The 27,033-nt window shown below is 33.6% G+C and overlaps 1 protein-coding gene and 1 non-coding gene across 3 annotated transcripts; one reads left to right on the top strand and one right to left on the bottom strand.

Moving 5' to 3' along the window:
* Positions 1-3,872: 3,872 nt before the first annotated feature.
* LOC140840405 (uncharacterized) lies at positions 3,873-4,818 on the top strand. Of its 2 annotated transcripts, none has more exons than XM_073207608.1 (3): positions 3,873-4,103; positions 4,262-4,389; positions 4,560-4,818. In XM_073207608.1, the coding sequence occupies exons 1-3, from the start codon at positions 3,942-3,944 to the stop codon at positions 4,663-4,665; spliced, it is 396 nt and encodes a 131-aa protein (XP_073063709.1). In that variant the 5' UTR covers positions 3,873-3,941; the 3' UTR covers positions 4,666-4,818. The 2 variants fall into 2 exon arrangements, with proteins under 2 accessions (XP_073063709.1, XP_073063708.1); XM_073207607.1 differs by having other exon boundaries at positions 3,874-4,103; positions 4,557-4,818.
* Positions 4,819-11,857: 7,039 nt separating this feature from the next.
* On the bottom strand, positions 11,858-12,053 carry LOC140842223 (U2 spliceosomal RNA). Its single transcript, XR_012120353.1, has one exon. It is a non-coding gene; the product is annotated as a U2 spliceosomal RNA (small nuclear RNA).
* Positions 12,054-27,033: the final 14,980 nt, after the last annotated feature.

Below are 27,033 nucleotides of genomic sequence, written 5' to 3'. Positions count from 1 at the left end.
CAGGCTACTGAATCTTTCGTCAAACTCGTTTAGAATTTCACCAGCTCTCATTTTTAGATTTTCGAACTTCTGCATTGCTACAGACAGTTTGTTTTCTTTCGTTTGCTCATTTCCTTCACATATCTGGATGGGCTTCTCCCAAATATCCTTGGCAGTAGAACACATTTTGATCTTGCTAAAAGTGTTCTTGTCGAGAGTTTTATACAGTATATCCTTCTCCACATTATCAAGGTTGGCCTTCTTCTTATCTTCACTGGTCCATTCACTTCCTTATTTTTCAACCATCTGTGGTGCACCTTCGGTAACAGCAACAGCTGCATTAGGCTTTAATATTTTCAGTGGACCATCTGTGATGACATACCACATGTCATCATCTTGTGCTGCAAGATGAGCTTGCATTCTGATCTTCCAGTCATCGAAATCTTCCTTAGAGAACATAAGGATCTTGCTGAAGTGTGCCATTTGTTGTAGTTTTTCACGAACAAGAATAACATGCTCTGATACCAATTTTTGAGGATCGAAGTTGAGTTTAGAGGGGGGGTGAATAAACTCTACTCATTTTTCTTTCTTTACTGATGAGGTACTAAAATCTTGTTAGGGATAGTAGTTTATCTTGTGCGAATACTTTCACCTGATTACAATAAAACGTGCGGAAACAATCTGATGAAGTAGTTGAAAGACAATAAAACAGTAGGCAGCAGTTGTTTATGGAAGTTCGAAGATAAAATCTTCTACGTCTTCCCTTCTCCTGTTTCCAGAAGGTATGACTAAAAGACTTTGGATATTATAGTACAACTCTTGTACACACCCACTTTAGAAGGACTTATACTTCGGCCTACTGAAACTCTTAGTTTCTCAACTCACAGAAATGCTAAACACAAAGTTCTGAAAAGACTCTTTTCATATTACAAACTCTTCTAGATAAAGTGTAAGTGATGTAAAGATTGTGAAGAGTGTAAGAATCAGTAGCACAAGATGATCTTCAAAAGATCAGATATAAGCTATGAAGCGTGTGCTACTTTTCTTTGTGTTGAACTTTTTGTACTCAAGGAATTTCGAGATTTGTCTGATGAAAGATGATAGCTTTTGTTCCTTGAAAGATTATATTATGCGAAGTGTCGTGTCGTATAAGGATTTGATCCATGTATATATAAACGACTGAGTTCAACGTTCACAATCAGAGGATGTCTCCACATAACTGATAAAAATCAGCTTTATTACCAAAAGAAGTTCCTGCAGAAAAGCTATAAAACAATCAGTCTTGTTTCATACTTAATTGAGTAACATGCATTAAATGACTCTGTATAGTATTTAATGCTGCAATTAATACTAGTACTAGGAACTCTTTAACGATAAAAATAAAGGTAGCAACGTTAGGAAATGTCCTCTACTGGTTTTGTATCCTCTACGGATTTTGTATTACTATCCTTTCTACTGGTTTAGTTTTATGAGACCAGTAGCTTCTGATAAGTTAGTCTACTGTTCTGATCTGCTAGTTTTAGTTAATCATCGCCACAATAAAATTTATGTCTAACAGTCTTCATAGTCGTGTTAGCTATGACTTGCTTGTGATTGAAATAATTTATTAATATGAGTTCATAAATTTGAAGTTTACATTAATATTTTCTTTTAGTTGAAGTGATTTTGGTCAATGTATCAAAATTAGTTTTCCAGCCATTGGATGTTACCAAAAGCCGATTATAGCTAAACTTTTCACCATTTTCTTTAAAAGTTTCATTACCATTTGTTGCAATATAATTTTAAATGCCTAATTTCACCATTTTCAACGTTTGACTCATCGAGCCAATTAAGGGTAAGATGTACAACTGTACATGATTAATCATGTTACGACGTTAAACCTAGGATGCTTACTTAACCAGGGTTAAATCTCAGGCACTAAATATTTATATAAAAATAATATTGATATAATTAATAAATAATTCAAATGTGTACGAAAACACGAAGTATTATATGTGTTTAAGCAACTAACGTGTATAATTCTCTATTGATTACTAGAAAACATTCTAATAAAGACAGAATAATGTCACATTTATAGTTGGGATAGGTGATAATGCCAAAACTCGTATAACCATCTAAATGTTTAATTCGTGACTGGATTTAAACGATCGAAAATAAGTCAAATAATATCAGATTTGAGTTTGGTTCGTTTAAGATTGATAGATGCTCGAACTCGATTCGAGCTTTTGTCATCACGCTCAAGCTCGATTTATCTTGAAATTACTAACCTCGGGAAAAACTCGAGATCGGCTCGTTAAAAGCTCGTTTATAATGTTAATCAAGCCTGGCCCAAACTTGGTTAATTAATATCTCATTTATCTGTTTAACAAGCCTGGTTTGAGCTCGGCTCGTTTTCGTGCTTGTAAAGCATAAAATTGAGCTCGAGTTTGAACTTGATTCGAGTTTGTCAAAAATTAAATATATTTATGAACTAATTTTAAAAATTAGACATAAAAGCGCAAATTCATTCATAAATAATCAAAACGACAAACATAACAACTAAAAATACATAAAGGAGCCGAGTTCGAGCTTACGAGCCATTAAACAAGCCGAGCTCGAGCTCGCGAGTCTATTATCGAACATGTTTACGAGTTCAAGAGCCGAATATCCTAATGCTTGAGTTTGGTTTGACTATTTCGAGCTTGACTTAATATGATTAGCAAACGAACTCAAACGAGCTTTTTATCGAGTCGAGCTCCGAATAGCTCGCAAATGGTTTGGTTCGTTTATATCCCTATATGTGACTCTGATTTGCTAGTTTGAGTCGACCTATATTGAGGGAAGGCCTGATTCGGTATGGTATATCGGGGTTTCCAAATAATATCGTACTGAAAAACTTCGGTACCGAAAAATGAATATCGAAATTTGGGTATGGCATAAATTTCATATCGTTTTTACCAGAAAAATTCGGTTTACTCAAATTTCGGTACAGTATTAGTATAATACATCTATAAATTTTAAAAATTGGTATTGCTAACAACGAAATATCGAAATTTTTTAAACGTCATACTGATTCCGAAATTTTTCGAATGTCATATTGATGCCGATACCGAAAAATTTCATACAGTAATATATTATACACCGGGGATATTACGTCCATTGTCTTCAGATCAACTAATTAGATATTATCAAACATGAAGGAATAAATTTGCATCACAGTACTGGATTTTGCGAGAAATCGAATCATAAATTAAAGGCATTTCTACGGACATTTCATCAATAATTTTTAACATATAGACTTTATATTCAGATAACATTAATCAAGAAGATATTTCGTATAACCCCATAATATTTTAATTTTATTTTAATCGTCAAACGCCAAGTCATCCTAGTGAGACTTGAACCTAACTCATCACTAAAAGCTAGTTCAAAGACGAAGGATTGTAAAAGTCTAAATATAAAAATTTCTGATATTTTATCCAATCGATACGAGACAACTAAAAACCCACGTCATTTGTGCCCATATTTAAAGAAATCAAGTTTTCTTAAAAAATAAATAAAATAATTTATTCAGAAACCCAGTCCATTATTATTTTTTAATTCAAACAACTCCTCTACAACTAGCAGATTATTTGTTTCTTTATAGGTCATCATCCTCCTCAAGATAAGCTAAAATGGATCCCACCAAAACTAGAATAATTAATTTTACCATAGACAATGCATTATTGATTAGACATCTAACCTTTTCTTTCATTCCAATCTCACATTTTCTTTATTATATATTCCACATAAGAAGCCAAAACTCCCTCCAATGTTAATTAACCAATCACATATACATACATACATATATATATATATATATATATATATATATATATATATATATATATATATATATATAGTATATAATAATGTTTAATGAATCATACTCCATTAAGTCCCACAACCCCATCATTCTTCTGTTAAAAAAAAACATTGCAGCAATGGCTATCATCAGATATACTTCTCTGTTTTCATCTCCAATTCTATCTCTAAAGTATGCTTCAATTAAAGTGCCAATTACAAATAGTAGAGTGGCCATGTCTGCAAACAGGACTACTCATTTCTCAGTTAAAGCACAGAGCAGATCATCTGTCAAAAACATGGTGATTGATCATTATAACTCATTTTTCAAAGATAAATTTTGTTTTTTTTTTTTGGTTGCTTGATTTACAATATCAGTTGATGTTTTCGGGTTCTTGATTTTATTTCGATTTGTATTTTTCTGTATTTTGTTTTGTTTTGATTGATGATGTCTTGACAGGTCTTCGAGGATCAATCTGCTGGTGTTGTTTGTTACAAAGATGAAAATGGGGAGATAATATGTGAAGGATTCGACGAGGGCCCTCGATTTCAACCTCAATTATCGATTTTCGATAACAATAAATCAAGGTATACCACAAAATCATAAAAATTATATATAATACATACGAATTTTTATATTTTGTTTCGTTAAAATTTAAAATCGAACTCAATATAATGTCTTCAATGAGCTTGATGTATATATACTTACTCGATCTCGGTCGAGTAACAATTGATTTGGTTCGATTTTGTTACAGCAGTAGCATTGAGATAATCGACCTATTTCAAAGATGTTGGCTTCAACCAGTTGATGGAGATGATCATGAGATCAAAAGTGAAGGCAAGGGATTTTCTGTGGCAAACTGATTTCAATATTAATGGATTCAACAAACTAGGTTGAGTCGATAATAATATTTATTATTAATTAATAATAATTATTATTATAACATTTACTTACCATGTAAATGTCTAACTATAGTTTGGTCATTCAATAATACATAAGCCCCTTAATTTGCACAATTTTTTTTCTTCCTAAATACGGAAAAAAAAATTAGAATTGATCGTCGTTTCGATTCGAAAATTTGGATGTTCATTTTTTTAAAATGTTTTGTTAGTATAAAATGAACATCCAAATTAGAATTGATCGTCGTTTCGATTCGGAAATTTGGATGTTCATTTTTTTTAAATGTTTTGTTAGTATAATTTTTTTTTAGTATATAAATCTATAATCTTTTATTTTGGATGAATTCGATTTTAATTTGTGATTTAATATGGGTGGGGGGTGGTGGATGGAAAGCGTGGGCAGATCCAGCCTTGTATAGGCCCAATGGGCCACTTTGCCTTGTGTGAATAATTTAATTTTGGATATTACATTTCATTGCAAATTATTTAATGATTTGTTATAAATTTTAATTTCAACATTGACCGGATAAAATTATTTTACAATTCAAATCTTGATTTTTATTTTAAAATTTTAATTTTTTCATATTAAATTTTTTAAATAAACCAATGAAATTAATGAATAGATTTAAAATGCTTAGAGATCAATATATAAAATTAAACAAATTGCGGTTCAATCAACTAAATTTATATGTCTCGTCAAAATTTAAGTTGTATGTAAAAGATATTAATTAAAGAATGAATTTATTATTATTATATAAGATAGAAATTATGATTAAACATTAAAATATAGTTATTATTATAAGATTTATGTGAAAACAATGTATGGTAATCTTGCCACTATCTAGATAAAAAAAGAAGTCATATTTATTGTTAAAACAATTTTTAAAGTCTTTTATAATTATATTTTAAAAGACACGTTTGTAAAAACATTTTATAAGTACTTGTCCAAACGGAGCCATTATCTTAAAAATACATCTTTTTATCAATGGTGCGTAACATACATCATCACTGAACATGTTAGGATCGAGAGATTGATTAAAAGAAGTGTTGAATAAATAATCTCAAAAAATTCCAACAATAATACGGTTGAGTTAATAACACTGGATTTTAATTCTTGTCGGTTGGGCTTAGTAAACCGGTAGTTGAACATCACGTCGAAATAAACTCACTGAATCGTTTTGAACAATATTAATTTGCAAGCCAAATATCAGTTGGGCTAGAAATCTGAAATAATGTAAATGCCCATACAAGTTACTTAGGAATGAAATTATTCTTAATGATATGATAATAACAATCAAGCGTGTGTTTCAAATTACGAACAATAATCTGTATCGGTTGTTCCACATAGCTCAAGATCTGATCAAGCTCAGCTTCGTCAGGCTGAATGACATGAGAAATATCTGGCATATATTTTCGCAACATCGATACATGAAAGACGTCATGTATCCCAGATAGAGAAGGATGAAGACAGCACAAGATCGACAAGCAAAGTACGCCAATATCAGACGTAGACCGTTAGTATTTGAGGCGGGAGATAGAGTATTCTTGAAAATTTCTCCGTTCAGAAGCGTTGTTCGATTTGGCAAACGCGGGAAATTATCTCCTCGATACATTGGTCCTTACGAGATTCTTGAGAAGATTGGCGATCGAGCTTATCGAGCCAGGTTCTAATTCTTATTCTTGGGATTAAATGGATCATTACTATAAAAGTGGGTCAAATTTTTTTGCTTTTAACATTGATTCTAATGTTATATAACTCAAGCATACACCATAGATATTAACAACATAATCTATAAACAAAAGATACAACATGTCTTGTTCTATCCATACTCGAAAACTCAAGCATACACCATAGATATTAACAACATAATCTATAAACAAAAGATACAACATGTCTTGTTCTATCCATACTCGACCACTAGTAATTAAATACAATACATATCAAAAGTACAACTACTAGTCTTTTCTGCTAGGCCCGTGATCACCACGCTATGTCCGTCTCTCATCCTCTGCGTGACCCAGATCCTGCCCCTCCTGTTGTTATGCACACATACAGACATAACAACAGCCGGAAAACCGGTGAGAACAAATCCCAGTATAAACATGTATACATGCATATAATCAAATAAACATGAAACATGCTATCATGAATGACATCATATGCACATGCAATGCAATGCGAATCAAACCATGTCTGGACTCGACTCGACTAGAACTCTAGGGATCCCGGTGTGAATAAGACGTCACTACCTACCCTCCAATCGGGGTAATGAACGTCTCATTCCTAGACTTCGGTCTGAGCTGTATCAACGGCGGCAATAAGAGTAATACCTACTCCTATGCTGAGATACACCGAAACGTCTAGCTATTTGACAATGCCTGTCAAAGACTCTCCTATCTTAGATGCAATGAATATCAATATGTAAACAAAGTATAATCATATTCATATCTGAATATCATACTGATCATACATGCTTGAATACAATTCTGAAATCAAAGCATAAACATGTTAAAAGATTGAATATAATGCTATACACAATTCATAAACATGTTACAATATATCTAATAATACTCGTATGTGATTTTGGTTGGGAAACTCAAATAATATCTTATTTGAGTTACATCTCCCCAAACAAAACATGACTTATACCTTTCGTCGTAGAATCGCTGTCACGGTCGCCAATACGAATCTGAAATGGAAATGTGGATACACACTCTATCAATTTCTAATCTAAATCAACACATAACCAAGTCACTACGTGATCTCAATATAATCTGACGGCATAACGACGTAATTCTCGATACCGGTCAATCAAATTCTTAACATATATCAACATAGACCAATATCCCACCGAAATTCTTAACATATATTATTAATTTAAATAATTGTATCAAAACCGAAATAACCCACCGAAATAACCGAACCATTTCGGTAGAAAACCGAACCGAACCGAAGAAAAATGGTTCGGATATCGGATTATATATTTGTAAAACCGAAAACTGAAAAAACCGAAATAAAAAGTCGAAAACCGAACCGAACCGACCGATGAACACCCCTAATAATACATGATAAAATAATTAAATAACTATATTTAATTATTTATATTAATTGATTTTAGATCCTGAGAATATTGCTCGGATATTTGACTTAATGAAATTCCACCAGTCAATAATTTACTAGATTTTCATTGTTTATAATTAAACAATTTATGATTGTGTATTTGTTATAACATGGGTCGTCAATCCACCATCGTCGAGGTAATGCGAATACAAATCTCATTCATATAGTGAAAAATGTAAATTTCAAATACCAAAATTTTTCACTTTTCGTTTTTTGATAGCTGTCTATTTTATGAATCTCTTCATTAAATTTGGCAGTTCCAACCCCTTCTCAAAATTAGCAGTCAAGATAACTTCCAATAATGAAATCTAATTATAAATTCCTTTATAAGCAATACATTTGATCTGGATCAAACTATAGTCGTCGAATTCAACTCTTTTAATATAATTATCTCAACGGAAACACATAATCCAATACTTGTGTGAAATTCAATGGTTAATGGATACATCTTTCACATATTCACTCTACTCGGGTGATTCAAAACAACACTTGTTTCTTATATAGGCTTACTCTAATTGGACATATTCTGTGCATCAACTCTTTATCACATTCAAAACTTAAGTCTGATTGCGCTCATCGGATCATGGTAAGAACTTTAAGTATCATCGCTCTCTGATCCCCTACATATCACTGATAGTATCTGCAGGAACCAATATGTTATGTTATCGTGAAATACGGTCCCTTTACTCATATATCTCGATTGAATATGAAACCATTAGTATATCTAGAGTTGTAAATGAATTCGATAACGATGCAATGTATCTTTGAGTAATAATAGTGGTTTCAAATATGCAACAAGAGAACTACCTTCCTAAGAACATATCTATTTTACTAGAGATTCTTTGCACTATTAACTCATCATATCTCATAGGATATCAACACTACAATGGAGCAGTGAATTCCTGGCTACAATGCATTGGCTATTGTATTTCAGGACTATACTCAACCTCGCTACCAATGACCCTCGTGGAGTCGGTAAATGAGTCAAAGTGTGTCGCTAGTACTTAGAGCCTCCATGTTGTCTAGGGTCTAAAGACTAATGGTGTACAAACATAACCACAGACTATTACATTCAATAAGTGTTAATCGCTTGGAAAGTCTAATGGAGGGTTGTTCAATGATCCATCCATGAGAACTCATTTGTATAAATGGACATTTCCATGTCCTTACCAATGAAATATGATGTTTACATAATAGATGTTAGTATCAAGCTCGAGGAACTTTTATCATTATTTTAAGCGATTGAATCGACTAAGAACATATTTAGAATATACAGTATACATATAATGAATTTCATGATCAACTTTGCAAAATTGACTTTATGGTACTAAAGCATATTCAAAGTCATAATTTATGCAGTTATAATGAGTATAAAGATAAAGTAAATGTATAATTGAATAAAATCGTAAGATATTACTAAAATAAATATTGTTTGCATTATAGTTAATAAAACTCAATTGACAAGTTGGTTTGTTGGGCGCACTTACTCTAACAATTTTTTACTTGCTTTTTAGCCAACTACCCATATATCTTATACACATTTCCTCACGATTCTTCTCAAACAATGGTCCTTGACAGGGGATTAGTTAGTTGATCAACAATATTATCTGCAGAGGTTAATCTCTCTACTAATATGTCTCCATTTCCCACAAAATCTTTGATCATGTGGAACATTCTAGGCATATGTTTGGATCACTGATAAGAACTCGTCTTTTTTTCTTGCACAGTGGCACCGGTGTTTTCGTAGTACACCATGACTGGAACATATCCATTAGGAATTACGTCAAACTCTTGGAAAAAAACTCTCATCCAAACAGCCTCTTTTATCGTAGCTGATGGAACTATGTATTCGGCCTCAGTGGTTGAATCTACTGTAGTATCTTACTTGGAACTCTTCCAAGAGACATCACCATCATTGAGTTTTAATACAAATCTAGAGGTTGATTTTGAATTATCCACGTCTGGTTGGAAGTTAGAATCAATATAGTCTTTCAATTTTAATTTTGCATTCACATATATTATGAACATATTCTTAGTCATTCTCAAATACTTAAGAATATCTTTCACGGCTTTCCAATGCAACGGACCAGGCTTTGATTGATAACTACTTGCAACAAAGCAAAAGTAATATTAGATCGAGTATATATCATGACATACACAACGCTACCAATCACAGACGCATATGGAATGCGAGTCATGGTTTCTATCTTCTCATCATTCTTAGGGCACATAGATTTGGATAGAGTCACACCATAACACATTGATAGATATTCTCTCTTGGAATCCTCCATAGAGAATCTCCATATTATGATGTCAGTATAAATTTATTGGGTGAGGCCTAACATTCTCTTTGATCTATTCGTATAGATTTTTATTCCTAATACATATGAAGCTTCACACATATTTTTAATGGAGAATTTACTTGCTTGTCATACTTTTGTTGATTGCAACATTCTTTCATCATTTCCAATTAGTAGGATGTCACCAACACAATGTACTAGAAATGTCATTGCACCCCCACCAACTTTCTTGTACACAAAAGGTTCTTCAAGATTCTTAACAAATTCAAACTCTTTGATAGTGTTGTCAAATCTAAGATTCCAATTCCTAGATGTCTGTTTGAGACTGTAAATTAATATTTGAAGTTTGCATACATTATGCTTACTTCACATTGATGTGAATAGTTATTATTGAGAAATATAAATATCTTCTTTAATATCACCATTAAGGAACATTGTCTTCACATCGATTTGTCATATTTCATAGTCATACCATGGTGCATGGCTAGCAGAATTCTAACAGACAAGAACTTTGCTATTGGATAAAATGTTTCCTCATAGTCAGTTTCTTGTATTTGAGTGTATCCTTTTGTTTTCAATTTAGTCTTCAAGGTCAACACCTTCCCATACGCCCCAAGTTTCTTTTTGTAAATCTATTTGCTTCATATGATAAAAATTCCCCTAGGCAGACTTACTAAGACCATACTCAGTTCGAATACATTGAGTCCACCTTGTCCAACATGGCATCAAGCCATTTAGATGAATCGATATTAAATAAAGCTTTTTTGAAGTTTTTTTTTATCACATCTAGGATTGTGATCATCTTAGCCCTCTTCAACAATCTAGCTCATCCTCTTAAGTGGCCTTGAGACTCTTTAGATCTCCCAAGAGCTTGTACGCATTTCATTGGTGGTTGGGGTGTGGGTTTTTCTATTTGAGTGAGGGTATCTTTCGAACTTCATCAAGTTGTATCCTCCCGTATTTTGTATCCAATAGAAATTCTTTCTTCAAGAAGTTGGTGTTCCTAAAAATAAACACTTTTGTTTTTTTGGTATCATAGAAGTAAATATCCATTATATTATTTGGATATCCAATATCCAAGAAAACCCATTTTGGCTCATAAAGATCGATGGGGGAAAAAAATCATAATTTTTACTACTATATCTTCATACTATAGATCTTGGTGTGTGTCGCCAAAATAATCATTCGAATTGATTAAATTATAAATCCTTGTTTATTTGTCCTGTGATTCAATTTTTATTTGAAAATATATTTAATCGGTTATTTATGGAAAACAGAATTTAATCGGGCGTTTCAACTTTTAAGAATTGACGTTTTAAATATATATTTTTTTCCTATTGTTTAATTGGGCGTGATGTGATTAAAAATGTTTTTTGTCTTTAGGATAAGTTTATTTCATTTTCATAATTATTATACTCAATAAATTGTATTTAGTATTTTTTTTTGAAACAGTATCACATATATTTATTCGTAGCTAATTGCTAATTCGGTCAAAATAGAATATTGAACTCAAAAAATTGTTTTTAACAAATTTTAAAAAATATTGTTTTACATTAAATTATAAATTAATGTACATTGAAAAAGCCAATTTATTGATCGATTGAAAATTGAAATAAATAATATATATTTTTTTAATTTTAGCAATGCTATTTATTATTATTATTGTTAGAACAAAACATTCGCAAATTATCAATCCATCTTAAATGACATTGGACCGTAATGTATACTTGGATTGGTGGGGTGTGCCAGGCCCTTGCAAAAGTGCAACGCTTGGACGACACTCGAAGACCCAGGCAGCAAGCTACCTTGATGGGCCTTCCCCCTGAAAAAATAAATTTAATATCGTGTGGGCCGTTGGCCCACGTATCAGATATTAAACTGATAAGAACAGATACTACACTTGATCTTAGCCAAAAGGCCGAGAAAGGTATGAAGGTTGATGAAGGTGCGCCCGTCCTTTTATATCCCTTTTAGTCCGTAAAACTGTATAACAATACAATGTGGGACAAACGCAATAATTTGATATAAGCTAATGGTAAGTAGTAATCACAATTCAAGAGCTCGTGAAAATTAAAGATAAGTTTCATTATATATCGTATTTAATAAATTATTTAAAAAAAATTCGAAAATGGGTATCAGTAATTTATACACAGGTATAGGGATAAATAAATTTAAATATAATATTTCCGAGAGCAGGTATCTTGTGAGACGGTCTCACAAATCTTCATTCGAGAGATAGATTAACATTGTCCATATTTACAATAAAAATAATATTTTTGCATAAAAATTAATATTTTTATCAAGCCTTCTATAAGCCCAATGGGCCACGTATAAATTTATTTAATTTTATAACTTAATATAAAATTAGTTTGCCTTGTGTGAATAATTTAATTTTGGATATTACATTTCATTGCAAATTATTTAATGATTTGTTATAAATTTTAATTTAAACATTGACCGGATAAAATTATTTTACAATTCAAATCTTGATTTTTATTTTAAAATTTTAATTTTTTTCATATTAATTTTTTAAATAAACCAATGAAATTAATGAATAGATTTAAAATGCTTAGGCATAGTTTGGTACACATGATAGGATAAATATGTGATATATAATATAATGATAAGTTAATGATAAATAAGATGTAGAATACTATATTTAATGTTTGGTATGATTTTAATAAGAGTGAATAAATTTATATATTAGATTGTAATGAAAAAATTAACCTTATCATAATAAATTTTATAACTTCAAAGTTGTTGCTTGAATTCATATTTCTTATATGTTCATGCGGCGATACTTCTTGCATGATTTCTTTATTTTTTTTTACCTAATTTTATATATTATATAATATGATAATTAAGGCATTAATTTTGTGATTCAAATCAAATATAAATTTTTAAGGTTAATCGAATGATATTAATAATTTTATTAAGATTTATACAGATCATTTATATAATTATCTCGAGTTCACTTATATAATTATCATATTATATAATATATAAAAATAAATAAAAATATTTATTTGATTTTACTTTCTACCTACAAATGAAATGAGAGAACAATAAGGTTTAGGATTTTTATAAAATGAGGACAATTAAGTCATTTGTGGTTTATTTAATCATTATATTAAAATTATCACACCTAATAGAAGGGACATTTTATCCTTCTAAAAAATTATTTATCAAGGGCCAATTACATTATCATGAGCTTTTTAAAATGGTACCAAACGTGGGATAATGAGGATTATTTATCAATCCCTCTATTATCCCATGTACCAAACTATGCCTTAGAGATCAATATATAAAATTAAACAAATTGCGGTTCAATCAACTAAATTTATATGTCTCGTCAAAATTTAAGTTGTATGTAAATGATATGAATTAAAGAATTAATTTATTATTATTATTATATAAGATAGAAATTATGATTAAACATTAAAATATAGTTATTATTATAAGATTTATGTTAAAACAATGTATGGTAATCTTGCCAACTATCTAGATAAAAAAGAAGTCATATTTATTGTTAAAACAATTTTTAAAGTCTTTTATAATTATATTTAAAAGACACTTTTGTAAAAACATTTTATAAGTACTTGTCAAACGGAGCCATTATCTTAAAAATACATCTTTTTATCAATGGTGCATAACATGCATAATCACTCAGCATGTTAGGATCGAGATATTGATTAAAAGAAATGTTGAATAAACAATCTCAAAAAATTCTAACAATAATTCAGGTGAGTTAACAACACTGAATTTTAATTCTTGTCGGTTGGGCTTAGTAAACCGGTAGTTGGACATCACGTGGAAATAAACTCACTGAATCAGTTTGAACAATATAAATTGCAAGCCAAATATCAGTTGGGCTAGAAATCTGAAATAATGTAAATGCCCATACAAGTTGCTTAGGAATGAAATTATTCTTAATGATCTGATAATAACAATCAAGCGTGTGTTTCAAATTACGAACAATAAGTTGATTTGAAAGCTTTGGATGCAGAATAAGGCTCGTGAACAAGAAAAGTGTGTTTAGCTCTGATCCTTAAAAAATGTTCTGAAAAACTTTTGAAAATTTTCGTTGAATTTGTTTGACTGATTAAATTCTGATAGGGTAATAAGTAGTCCTTGTGAATCAGACTGCTTTGATAATTAATTAACTTCTAATACTCTATTAGGCTCATGTTCAATTTGGCTTAGGAAAATATTTATGCATGGATATTCAATTTCCTTTATGGATTGAGTTCAGCTAGGCTTTTACGAAATGTTCATATTGAATAATTAGCTTTTTTTTTAAAAAATCACCGAAACTTAATTGATCTAATTATTTCTCCTTTTTTGATGATTGATAAAATATGCACGATATATCAGAAAATTCAAATTCATTAATATCTGAAAGATTGACGTAAATACAGAGTCATGTTGAACATGTACAAAGTGTGCTATCGATTTGGTTTATCAGCAATGTGCATCACATTAACGGCTTGCTTTTAATGCACGCCGTTAATGCTGTCGTGCCGCAAAAAACCAGTTTTCTTGTAGTGTGAAAATGCTTGATGGATAGTTGTGATGGCTTCTTCTGGACAGAATCACCCTTATAAATTGATTCTTGATTTTCTGATGTGTTTCCTCTTTTTTGTGAACACCGGGGTACTTCAAAATATCAATCACTGCAGTCAATTGGGTTCTTACAATATCGATATTTCAGGAAATTTGAATATTAACTTCATCGATCTTCAAGGATAACTGAAAGTTGCTAAGCTTCAAGCCATGATGTAGAGCTAGTTTTTGAACTTTACCATTCATTGACAAGCCTTTTCCACCTGGAATCAGTCAAGATAGATTACATAAGTTTATCAATGAAAATTAGAAAAAACTATTCTTTGTTGACCCTTATGTTTCCAACGAAGCTTACTTTGGCAGCTCTCGTTATTGCACTTGACCAATGTAAATAGCAGTCTTGTGTTTCTCAAGATCAAAGAAAGAAATCGATCTGTTAGAGTACCGTTTTCTGGTACTAGCAGAAGTTTAATTTTTTTTTCATTTTGATATTTTAAATGTTCGTTGGGCTATGAGATAAACCATTTGTAAGATGTTTAATTTAATTTACCTTCGCATTTTAAAACGCTTGCACCAAACTAGTCTAGAAGTAGCGGATATAGCCTTTTTGTATATCCATTCAAACGATCTACTGGAATAAATGTCTTTTTCGACAATCTGAATTAGGTCCATGTTTGGAATCTGGATTCTTTTTTTAATTTTCACTAGGAAAAATATACCAGATTTGTCGTTGAAATTCGATAATCGGAATTCAAGATCTCCGACAGGGTTGCGGTGGCCGTGGCAGCGGTACAGCAATGCCGAGGCTGTCTCGGCCGTGAACCTTGTTGGATGTTGGGGAATTACCCCGAAATGATGCCGATTACGATGATAATAGTACCCAAAAAATGCGGAATAAAATAATCAACAAAAACACAAAGATTTACGTGGTTCACCCAGAATAGGCTACGTCCACGGAGCTACTGCAAATCTTTTATAACATGAGAAATGTTACAACAAGTGTATACAATAATACACTAAATATCTCGCACACCCAACCCAAGTATAACCGAGAAAATATTTTCTCTAACTCACACAAGAGAACAGAACTCTCTTTTTTCTCTCTTATTTACAAAGCTTTGTAATTGCTTTGTTTGTTTTGGAATGCAATAAACTAAAACGAAAGGGTTTTATTTATAGGTGCAAAAACGTGTTTCCAACTCGTTAAACAATTTGTTTCCTTTGTCAATTATTGATGCACGGTTCCTTGTCAAATTCCATTTCCTTTACAAAGCAAGTCGAAAATTCATGTAATAAATGAATTGATTGTGACAACCCACCTAACATTTCTCCCACTTGAAGACTTGATTTCAATCATGACTTCACACAATTAATGCAGCAGCTCATATCTCCTCATTTATTCTTGCAGTCCAACTGAAGTCGAACACAACTTCAGTTTGTCAATGGTTACCGTCTTTTTGAGCATATCAGCTGGATTTTTACTTCCAGGAATTTTCTCAAGCATCAAGACTCCATCTTCCAGCACTGATCTGATGAAATGGTACCTAACATGTATATGCTTTGTCCTAGCATGATAAACAAGATTTTTCGCTAAATGAATAGCACTCTGACTGTCACAGTGTAACGTGCTATCTTCAAGCTTCTGACCCAATTCTTCCAGAAAGGATCTCAACCATAACATCTCTTTGCTAGCTTCTGTAAGTGAAACTTACTCAGCCTCAGTAGTCGAAAGCGCAACAATCTTTTGTAGCTTAGACACCCAGCTTACAACTGTACCACCTAATGTGAACACATATCCAGTAGTACTTTTCCTACCATCCAGGTCACCACCCATATCGGCATCGACAAAACCTTGTAAGCCCAATTTTGATCTCCTAAAGCATAAAGAGCAACTAGCAGTACCTTTCAAATACCTTAGAATCCACTTAACTGCTTCCCAGTGTTGCTTTCCTGGATTACTCATAAACCTGCTCACAACTCCCACTGCATGTGCTATGTCTGGTCTTGTACACACCATTGCATACATGAGGCTTCCGATAGCAGAAGCATAAGGAACCTTATTCATATAAGCCTTCTCCTGCTCCGTCGATGGTGATTGTGCTTTGGTTAGTTTGAAATGGCTAGCCAAAGGAGTACTCACAGATTTAGCTTCATCCATATTAAATCTGCTAACCACCTTTTTCACGTACTCTTCTTGAGATAACTTCAAGAATCCATTCACCCGGTCTCTAAAGATCATCATTCCAAGGATTTGCTTTGCAGCACCCAAATCCTTCATGGCAAATTCCTTTGATAAATCTTTCTTGAGTTTATCAATTTCTTCCAGACAAGCTCCAGCTATCAGCATATCATCTACATATAGCAGTAGTATGATATAAGAACCGTCAAACTGTTTCACATAACAGCAGTGATCAGCTTGACACCTTAGGAAACCATATTCACTCATGAATCCATCAAACTTCTTGTACCACTGTCTTGGAGATTGTTTGAGACCATACAAGCTCTTCTGAAGTTTGCACACCATTTTCTCTTTTTCCCGTACTTCAAATCTCTGTGGCTGCTTCATATAAATTTCTTCTTTTAGGTCACCGTGAAGAAACGCAGTCTTTACATCCAACTGCTCCAAATGTAAGTCTTCCTTCGCCACTAGTCCAAGTATTGTCTTGATAGTGGTTAATTTAACCACCGGAGATAAAATCTCAGTGTAATCAATTCCTTCCCGGTGTTGGAAACCTTTTACAACAAGTCTTGCCTTGTACCGCTTGCTACCATCATGCTCTTCTTTTAACCGGTACACCCACTTGTAATGCAACGCCTTTTTTCCTTGTGGAAGTTCTGTCAACTCCCACGTCTGATTGGATGACAGTGAATCCATCTCATCTTCCATGGCCAACTCCCACTTGACTGAATCATCATTTTTCGTTGCCTCTTCATAGGTCTCCGGTTCACCTTTGTCTGTCAGCAAAATATAGTGAAGTGCAGGGGAGTATCTCTCAGGTGGTCTAATGGTTCTCAAAGATCTCCTGAGTTCAATCACCGGAGTTTGTGGGTCATCATCTTGTGCAGTTTCTTCTTCATCTTCCTGGTTACCGGTTTTCGATTCATTCACAGGAATATATGTCAATGGCACTTCATCAGTCTTCTTGACTTCAGGAAATTCATCTCCAGCTCCAATGTCTGACTTGTCCTTGTATAGAAGTTGTTCATTAAATATTACATCCCTGCTCCGAATGATCTTCCTGATTTTGGTCATCCCAGAAACGACAACCAAACTCATTATCTCCATAACCAATAAAGAAGCACTTCTTCGATTTCGGATCAAGTTTTGTTCTGCTTGCTGAATCAATATGAACATAGGATAGACATCCAAACACTTTCAAGAAAGAAAGGTTTACTTCTTTTCCGCTCCATACCTCTTCGGGTATTCTGCAGTCAAGCGGTATCTGTGGGGACCCGGACGCTGATCTTTTTCTTAATCATCTTTGGGACTTAATTATCAATTAAGATAAACAGGGTCTAAAAATATTTCTTTTTAAAATGTAAATGCGGAAGGTGATGGAATCTAAATAATATACATCTCAGTATAAAATACATTTCAGTATAAAAGTACAATACTGTACAATCTAAGTCTAAGGTTCGGTTACTAAGTTCAAGTAATAAACCAAATCTACAGTAAGTCCGAAATCACCACGCTAACTCTTCTTCTCTCCTCATCCTTTTGACCCCGATCCAGCCTCACCTGTTGTCATGCACACATACAAAACAAGACAACAGCCGGATAACTCCGGTGAGAATAAATCTCAGTATAAATCACGGTAAGCATGTATAGAACCAATCTAAATCATAAAGCATGCTATCATGATCATATTCAGAAGTAATAGATTTCATAATCTACGTAATCAAATCCAAATAAGCATGCAACTCAATTCAGATAAACATGCAATTTAAATCAAATCATATAAACATGCTGTCATAACTGAAAGCAATAAACATGAGTTTCATAGTCTCTGAAACCATATCTATAAACACATGCAGTTCTAGTCAAATCATGTCTAGACTCTACTCAACTATAATTCTAGGGATCCCGGTGTGAATAAGACGATCTATTACCTGCCCTCCCAATCAGGGTGACTGTACGTCTTATTCCTAGACTTCGGCCAGATCTATATCCACATCTACAATAGGAGAATGATCTTCCCCTAAGCTGTGATATCACCGAACGTCTAGAAGTTTGACTGTTCTGTCAAGACTCCCTATCTTAAATGCAATGAATAACAATCTGTAACCAAAGCATAATCATTTCAAAAGATATGAATATATCATCTATAAACGTATCATAACCATATCATAAAATAAACAACAATAATTCTAGTATGTGATTTTATTGGGAAACTCAAATGAGATCTCAATTGAGTTGTATCTTCCCGATTATCACATGAATTATACCTTTGTCGTCCCGGTCTGACGAAGACGATGATCTGTATTCAAATCTGTCCATATCAATCTGAAAATGACAATATCGAATACGCTGTGTCAGTGAATAATTCAATACACAATCTGTTCTGATCAATACTCAACTCTAGTACATAATCTGATCAATATCTGAACAAGACACAATTCAATTCATATTATTGACATCACAATATAATCGAAATCATATCTGAATCTGATCAATCTAAATCACTACTGAATCTGATCAATATCAATCTACTGATGTTTCGACGGCATAGCAATACAATCTGAATAACCCCGAACATCACAAATATAATTCTAGAACCCGTAATCTGTGTCAATACAATTCATAATCTGAATATTAACGCAATTCTGATATAGAATCTCAGTCAATATCTTTCAAAAATCATAACAATTACAGAAACAGTCTGTTCTTTAATCTGACTTCATTTCTATTATGTCTACGGTAGCAGAAACATCATATCTGAATCACATGCAATTCTGGCAACATTATATTTCCAAAACATCTCAAAACGTAATAAAACTTATGTCCTGTGTAGCTCTAGTCGAGAGGAACACAATACTGCGTTCGGATTTGAATTCTGATAGACGGATATTTCACAATCGCAAGTCTAAAAGGCGTAAGGATTTTTCTCTAAAAAATGTCGCCCCTTTTCTGAATTTCTGATGAATTTACGTGTCATCCCCATATATATATTGTATGCAAAATCTGGCAACGTGGCTTCATTATTCAAGCTCCACGCATGACCGCGGGTGCGGTCATGACATGCACCGCGGGTGCGGTCGTGCAATGCCTATCCTGGCATTTCTCGAAAGCTCAGACCGCGGGTGCGGTCCTTCCAATGCCGCGGGTGCGGTGTCGGCACCGCGGGTGCACTCTGACTAGCACCGCGGGTGCGGTCTTGCCATTTCCAAAAACACCAACTTTCTGCCACTCAACCGCGGGTGCGGTCTTGTCTGGCACCGCGGGTGCGGTGTGGCTTCGGCCTTTCTTGCAAAAATCCATCATTGCATGACCGCAGGTGCACTCCTGTTCTGAGCGCGGGTGCGGTCTTGCAAACCCTATTTTCTCATGTCTTTTCTTCCCTCATTGCATGTCATGCATTCCCATATCTTCCGAGTCTCATATTAATGAAGATTAATAATCTTGGTTTATCAATTCTATAATTCCGGGGCATTACAGTATCGAAGGTCCTCTGTTGATCAGATATGCTGCAGTGTTAACAGTATCAGCCCAGAATGATTTTGGCAATCCAGAATGCAATCTCATGCTCCTTGCACGTTCATTCAAGGTCATGTTCATCCTTTCAGCTACATCATTCTGTTGAGGTGTACCAGGAATAGTTTTCTCCATCTTGATCTCGTTCTGTGCACAATATTTCTTGAACTCGTCATCTTCATATTCTCCACCATTGTCAGACCGTAAGCACCTTCAAGTTGGTCTCATTTTCCACCATGGCTTTCCACCTTTTAAAGGTCTCGTAAACATCATATTTATTTTTCAGAAAATAAACCCAAACTTTTCTACTCGAATCGTCAATGAATGTGACATAGTATCTCGAGCCTCCAAGGGATGTAACAGGAGATGGTCCCCTATACATCAGTATGATCCAGCTCCAACTTTGCTGCTTTCGGTTCTCTACCGCCTTTTGAAAAGCTCACCTTCTTCTGCTTTCCAAAGATACAGCTTTCACATAGTTGGTGTTCAACAGTCTTTAATTCTGGTAGCTTTCCTTTTGACACCAACATCTTCATTCCCTTCTAACTCATATGTCCAAGTCTATAATGCCATAGACTTGAATTGGCTCTAGCATCCACAGCTGCTAGTGTGTCTCTGCAACTGGAAGTCATATACAGTGTTCCAGTTTTCTTTCCTCGAGCAACAATCATGGCTCCTTTGTTCACTTTCCAGGAACCATCACCGAAGGTCACATTGTGACCTTCATCATCGAGCTGTCCCACCGAGATCAGATTGTGTGTCAATTTTGGTACATGCCTGACTTTGTTGATTTTCCAGACGGATCCATTTGACATCTTCATCCGTTCATCACCCATACCAACAATTTCCAAGGGTTTTCCATCCGCCAGAAAAACTTTTCCGTAATCGCCAGCGATGTAATTATCAAATACATCACGATCACCAGTGGTATGAAACGAAGCTCCCGAGTCCATAACCCAAGAATCAACAGGGCTTTCCATGGATAATAGCAGAGCATCATGTACTTCCTCAGTGACATCATTTGCATTATTCGTCGTTGATTTGCAGTTATTTTTCAGGTGACCAGTCTCACCACAGCTCCAGCACTTCATATTCTTTTCAAAGATGTTTTTGTCTTTTCCATTTCTTGACTTAGATCTACCGCGCCATCGGTTGGAACTCCTTTCACCACTCCTGCCTCTTCCTCTGTTATCAAGATTTAGAGTAGATGTCGATGATGTTGCTTCACCCGAGTATTTCCTGTGAACTTCTTCAGCAAGGATTTGATCTCTAACTTCATTGAGTTGTAGTTTTTCTTTTCCAACAGAGTTGCTAACCGCTGCCCGCTTCGGTTCCCAATTGTCTGGTAAAGACACCAGAAGAATAAGTGCCCGAATCTCATCATCAAATTTGATGTCCACCGATGTCAGCTGGGAGACAATCGTGTTGAATTCATTTGCCACCGAAGCACCTTCTCCCATCTTCTAGTTGAATAACTTTTTCATGAGATGTACTTTATTATTTGCCGATGGCTTTTCGTACATGTCCGACAAAATGGACATCATCTCCTCCGTGGTTTTGGCCTCCGCCACGTTATGCGCCACGTTCTTTGTTAGGGTCAATCGTATGACACCTAAAACTTGTCGGTCAAGGAGCTCCCAATCATCATCCTCCATCTTTTCCGCTTTCTTTCCTCACAGAGGTTGATGTAGCTTCTTACTGTACAGATAATCTCTTATCTGTAACCGCCAGAACGAAAAATCTGTTCCGTCGAACTTGTTAATTCCCGGTCCCGATCCATCATCTCCGGCCATCGTTTCTCTAGCCTTAGCAAAAAATCTAAAAAATCTTTTCTGATATGGAAGATCAGACAAAGCTGCAACCACAGAGCATGCTCAGAACTCTTAAGAATTTTCACAACAAGGCTCTGATACCAGTTGTTGGGGAATTACCCCGAAATGATGCCGATCACGATGATAATAGTACCCAAAAAATGCGGAATAAAATAATCAACAAGAACAAAAAGATTTACGTGGTTCATCCAGAATAGGCTACGTCCCACGGAGCTACTGCAAATCTTTTATAACAGGAGAAATATTACAACAAGTGTATACAATAATACACTAAATATCTCGCACTCCCAACCTGAGTATAACCGAGAAAATATTTTCTCTAACTCACACAAGAGAACAAAAAAAACTCTCTTTTTTCTCTCTTATTTACAAAGCTTTATAATTGCTTTGTTTGTTTTGGGATGCAATAAACTGAAACGAAAGGGTTCTATTTATAGTGCAAAAACGCGTTTCCAACGCGTTAAACAATTCGTTTCCTTCGTCAATTATTGCTGCACGGTTCCTTGTCAAATTCCATTTCCTTTACAAAGCATGTCGACAATTCATGTAATAAATGAATTGATTGTGACAAGCCACCTAACAGTTGGACACGGTGGAGATTGAGATTGTTTGTGAGGGAAAGATATTTTTTTGTTGATTGTGTATTTTTCTATCTTGTAGTCAACTATTGATTACTTATAATAATAATATCAAAGTTTGTAGATCAATGAGGCTTTTAACCGCTTTATAGCACATTTTTTAATACTTTAATAAAATAAAATAGAAAAAAAAATTGACAAACTATTGTGTCACGGTTCTTGAAGAGGCGTGACTACAAATTTTTTTTAAAAGGCAAGTCACGCCACTTGCCTATTTTTTTTTTAAATTATAAATTTTTTCTTTTACCTTTTTAAAAATAATAATAATACATTTGTGAGCTTTAATTATTTCAGAGTTACACGTCGTTTCAGCACATGTATTAAAAGTTGCAACAACATAACTTTAATAATTTCGAATTTATTATAATATTATAAATTTTTCCCTATAAATTGAATACTTCATTGTCTCATTTCATTCACCCTTCTCATATTTTTCATCAGTAAGTTCTCGTAAATGTTTGAATTTATTTTTTTACTTCCTGCAGATTTTTATTAATTTGATTTTTTTTTTTGCAGGTTTATTTTAGTTCCAACTCATATTAAGGTATGTATACTAACATAAATTATTATGTTAAATATTAAATTTATAAATGAAATTATTATTTATGTTAGACTAATTTTGTAGTGCTGCTGTAATGCCCGAGAATTAATCCCTGTTAATCAAGGATGATTGACTTATAATTCAACGTGATTATTGAAGGGCCAACTGAGACACGATTTAAGATAATGTGCGGCCATTTATTTTGAATTTCAGAATGTGTTGCCGAAGCAACACCGCACCCGCGCTCAGGAAGACACCGCACCCGCGGTGCATGTCCAGTAGGGTAGTAAATTTTATTCAAAGCAAGACCGCGCCCGCGGTAAGAAACAAGACCGCACCCGCGGTCATGGGTTTTGAAAAATGGATGTGGATCAGTATGCTGAGCGCACCCGCGGTCCGGAATGTAGCGCACCCGCGGTGCGACGTGTTTTGCAAAGATGAGGCCACCTCGACGTATGCATGCATGGATATATATATATAGTAGGATTCCTTCGAAAATTTAGCCAGAAATCGAGAGAAGGTTCAGAGGAAAGTTGTGAAAAATCCTTACGCCTTTTGTGAGAAATCCGTCCGTCTGATTTTGAATCCGACTTCGGTATTGAGTTCCTATCGACGTAGGCTACAACTGGACGTAAGTTTTACTACGTTTTGACATGTTTTGGAATTATGATATTGTCAGAATTGAATGGAACTCATATATGTTGTTCTTGACATGTTAGACATCATAGAATCGAAATCAGATTAAGAAACGGACTGATTATGGAATTGTTATGAATTTTTAGGGTATATTGATTTATACCAGACAGATTTGAATTGTGATTGGATTACGGATTGTATTGGATATGGGTTATGGATTGTAACTGTGATTTGAGGATTTTGTATTGACAGGAATATTGAAATTGTACCGTTATACCGTTGATTTTGAATTAAATCAAGATTGATCAGATTGTTATTGATTTGAAAGATATATTGACATGAGATTATTGATATTGTCATTGCCAGACAGACTGTGAATTCAGGACTTCGATTGAGCCAGAAACCGACGAAAGAAAGGTATAAGTCAATGTGGTATTGGGAGATCGACTTGAGTCGGTTTAGACTTGAGTTTCCCTAAATCACATACTTTACTTTATTGCATTGATATTTGCATTGATTTGACTGATGTACTTGTTCTCTTGAATATAGATAGCAGGTATTAGACGAGTAATCTTGTGACAGAAGTGTCTGATAGTGGTGGGATCGCCACGGACACATTGCACGATGTCACAGGATAGTGTAGACATCTTGAGACGGAAGTGCCTGACAGTGGCGGGATCGCCACGGGCACATTGCACGATGTCTCAAGATAGGATATTAGCGATAGAGCTACAGTCCATGAAGGTTAGGTCAGGACACCGGATGTTGGTTATATCGAGTAAATAGAATTGGAATTCTTCTATTACGGAATTCGATATAGGAACACCATATTTGGTTATATCGAGTAATAGGATCAGAGTTCATTCTATTACGGAATTCGATATAGGAACACCACATTTGGAAACCGGGATCCCTAGACTAGGATTGAGTCTAGTCTGAATTGTAGAATTGCAATTATGTTTCAGATTTTGTTACATATTACTGTTACCTGATTACATGCTTTATATTTGTTTATATGATTGCATGTTTCGTTGATTTATACTGGGATTTATTCTCACCGGAGTTATCCGGCTGTTGTCTTGTCTGTATGTGTACATGAAAACAGGTGGGACATGATCAGGGTCCAGGAGATGAGGAAAGATCGTGATTAGAGTGGAGGCTCCGGACTTGGATTATGATGTATAATAGGGTTGGAACACTTGACATTAGTTGTTAAACCTTAGTTTAGTTGATTGCATGCAGTACATGACTTGTATTGTATTTTATACTGATATGTATATGAGTTTGATTTCACTACGTTCCGCATTTTAAAAAAATTTTAGACCCTGTTTTATAATTGATTAATTAGTCCCAATGATGATTAAAAACTTGATTAGCGTCCGGGTCCCCACAACTGCTTAATTTTTTCTCAATTTTAATTATTACGTGAGTTTTTAATTATTACTAATTTTTATAAAGAAATTTCAAAATCGTTCTAACCTTATTTATGGGCAGGATATTCAGAGGTAAATCTGACTCATTTTAGAAACTTTTGATAAATTTTCATTATCATTATTATTTTTTAAAAAAATGTTAAAAAAATTTATGTTATATGCTATTTTTTTTCCGTTATTATTATTGTTTTATTGTTTTATAATAATTATATAATTTTATAACACGATAATAATAATTTTAAATTTATTTGTTTATGTATATATTTATTTCATATTTAATATAAAAGATCATTTATAAAATGAGAAATAAAATCACGTAGTTTTTTTTTAAAAATAAAATATCACGTTTTATAATTTATTTGAAAAATTACATTATCCCATATAAAAAAGGAAGTCTCGTCTACCAAGTAGGCGTGACTTCCATTAATAATTTGTTGTAAAAAAAGAAAGTCACGCCTATTCCACATCCCTTATTATTTTTTCAAATAAATAATAATTTGCATTATTATTTATAATGTGTTAAATAAATTGTTTTGTTATTTGAAAATTTGTTTACGTATAGTTAATATTTATATAGTATAATTGTTTGTTAATTGATTTTGTAGTTATTATTTTTAGAGAATATTGTGTTATATAATAATATATTATTCTTGTTATTAGTTACAAGATGTCATTACATGCTACTACTTGAATATTCAAGTAAATTAAGTTATATCAACGTTTACCTCAAACAGAAGTTCCAAATCAAAATTTTATCTGCAAATATATAATCATAAATAAATAAATTAACGGTTTTAATCAAACTATAACGTACCGTATTTTTACTACTCAAAATTTGCGGAAGAATTAAAAATTTTCTTAAATAAAAACGTGAGCATTCAAAATTCGATAAAATAAACTGTACGTCTCAATAAATATCTAAAATAGAGTTTGACAAAAGTATTTGAACATTTTCATAAAGACTTAAAACATGGCGGTCCTCGGGTTTAGCCTCCCGCTCAGTCTAAGCTTGCTCCTTGGTCCCCATCTCCTGTCTCCTCATAAACATCCTCACCTGCATCGATCAAGTCTAGTGAGTCTAAAGACTCAACACGTATAAATTGGAAGTAACAAGTATTACATAATAAGATCACACGCAACTTTAAAATAGGACATACATACTTTAAACTTGAACTTGCAAGATAAAACTTGAACATACGTACATACATACTTAGACGTGCCATAAACTTTTCTTAAACATGCTCGCATACTTGAACAAACTTAAACATACATAGCTTCATCATTTTGCGTAGAGGCATGTTTCAAATCAAGTGACCCATAACATAATTACCTGATCAGACTAAACCACAGTACTGGGATGACAGGACGTATCCACTGCCACAAACATGAGATCCCCGTTCATAATTTAACGGGCTGATTGGTCCATGTTCATAATTTAACGCTTTCCAATCTCGATCTAAACTCGCTCATAATTTAACGAGCGGATTGGTCCCCGTTCATAATTTAACGCTTTCCAATCCTAAACATAATTTGGTCACAAGACATTTAGCATACCTCAAAAACTTAAAATATTTTC

This window comes from Primulina eburnea, chromosome 9 (assembly GCF_022965805.1).
Source record: "Primulina eburnea isolate SZY01 chromosome 9, ASM2296580v1, whole genome shotgun sequence".
NCBI lineage: Eukaryota > Viridiplantae > Streptophyta > Magnoliopsida > Lamiales > Gesneriaceae > Primulina > Primulina eburnea.
The sequence above is the reverse complement of the archived record's forward strand: the minus strand, read 5'-3'. Positions and strand labels throughout refer to the sequence as shown.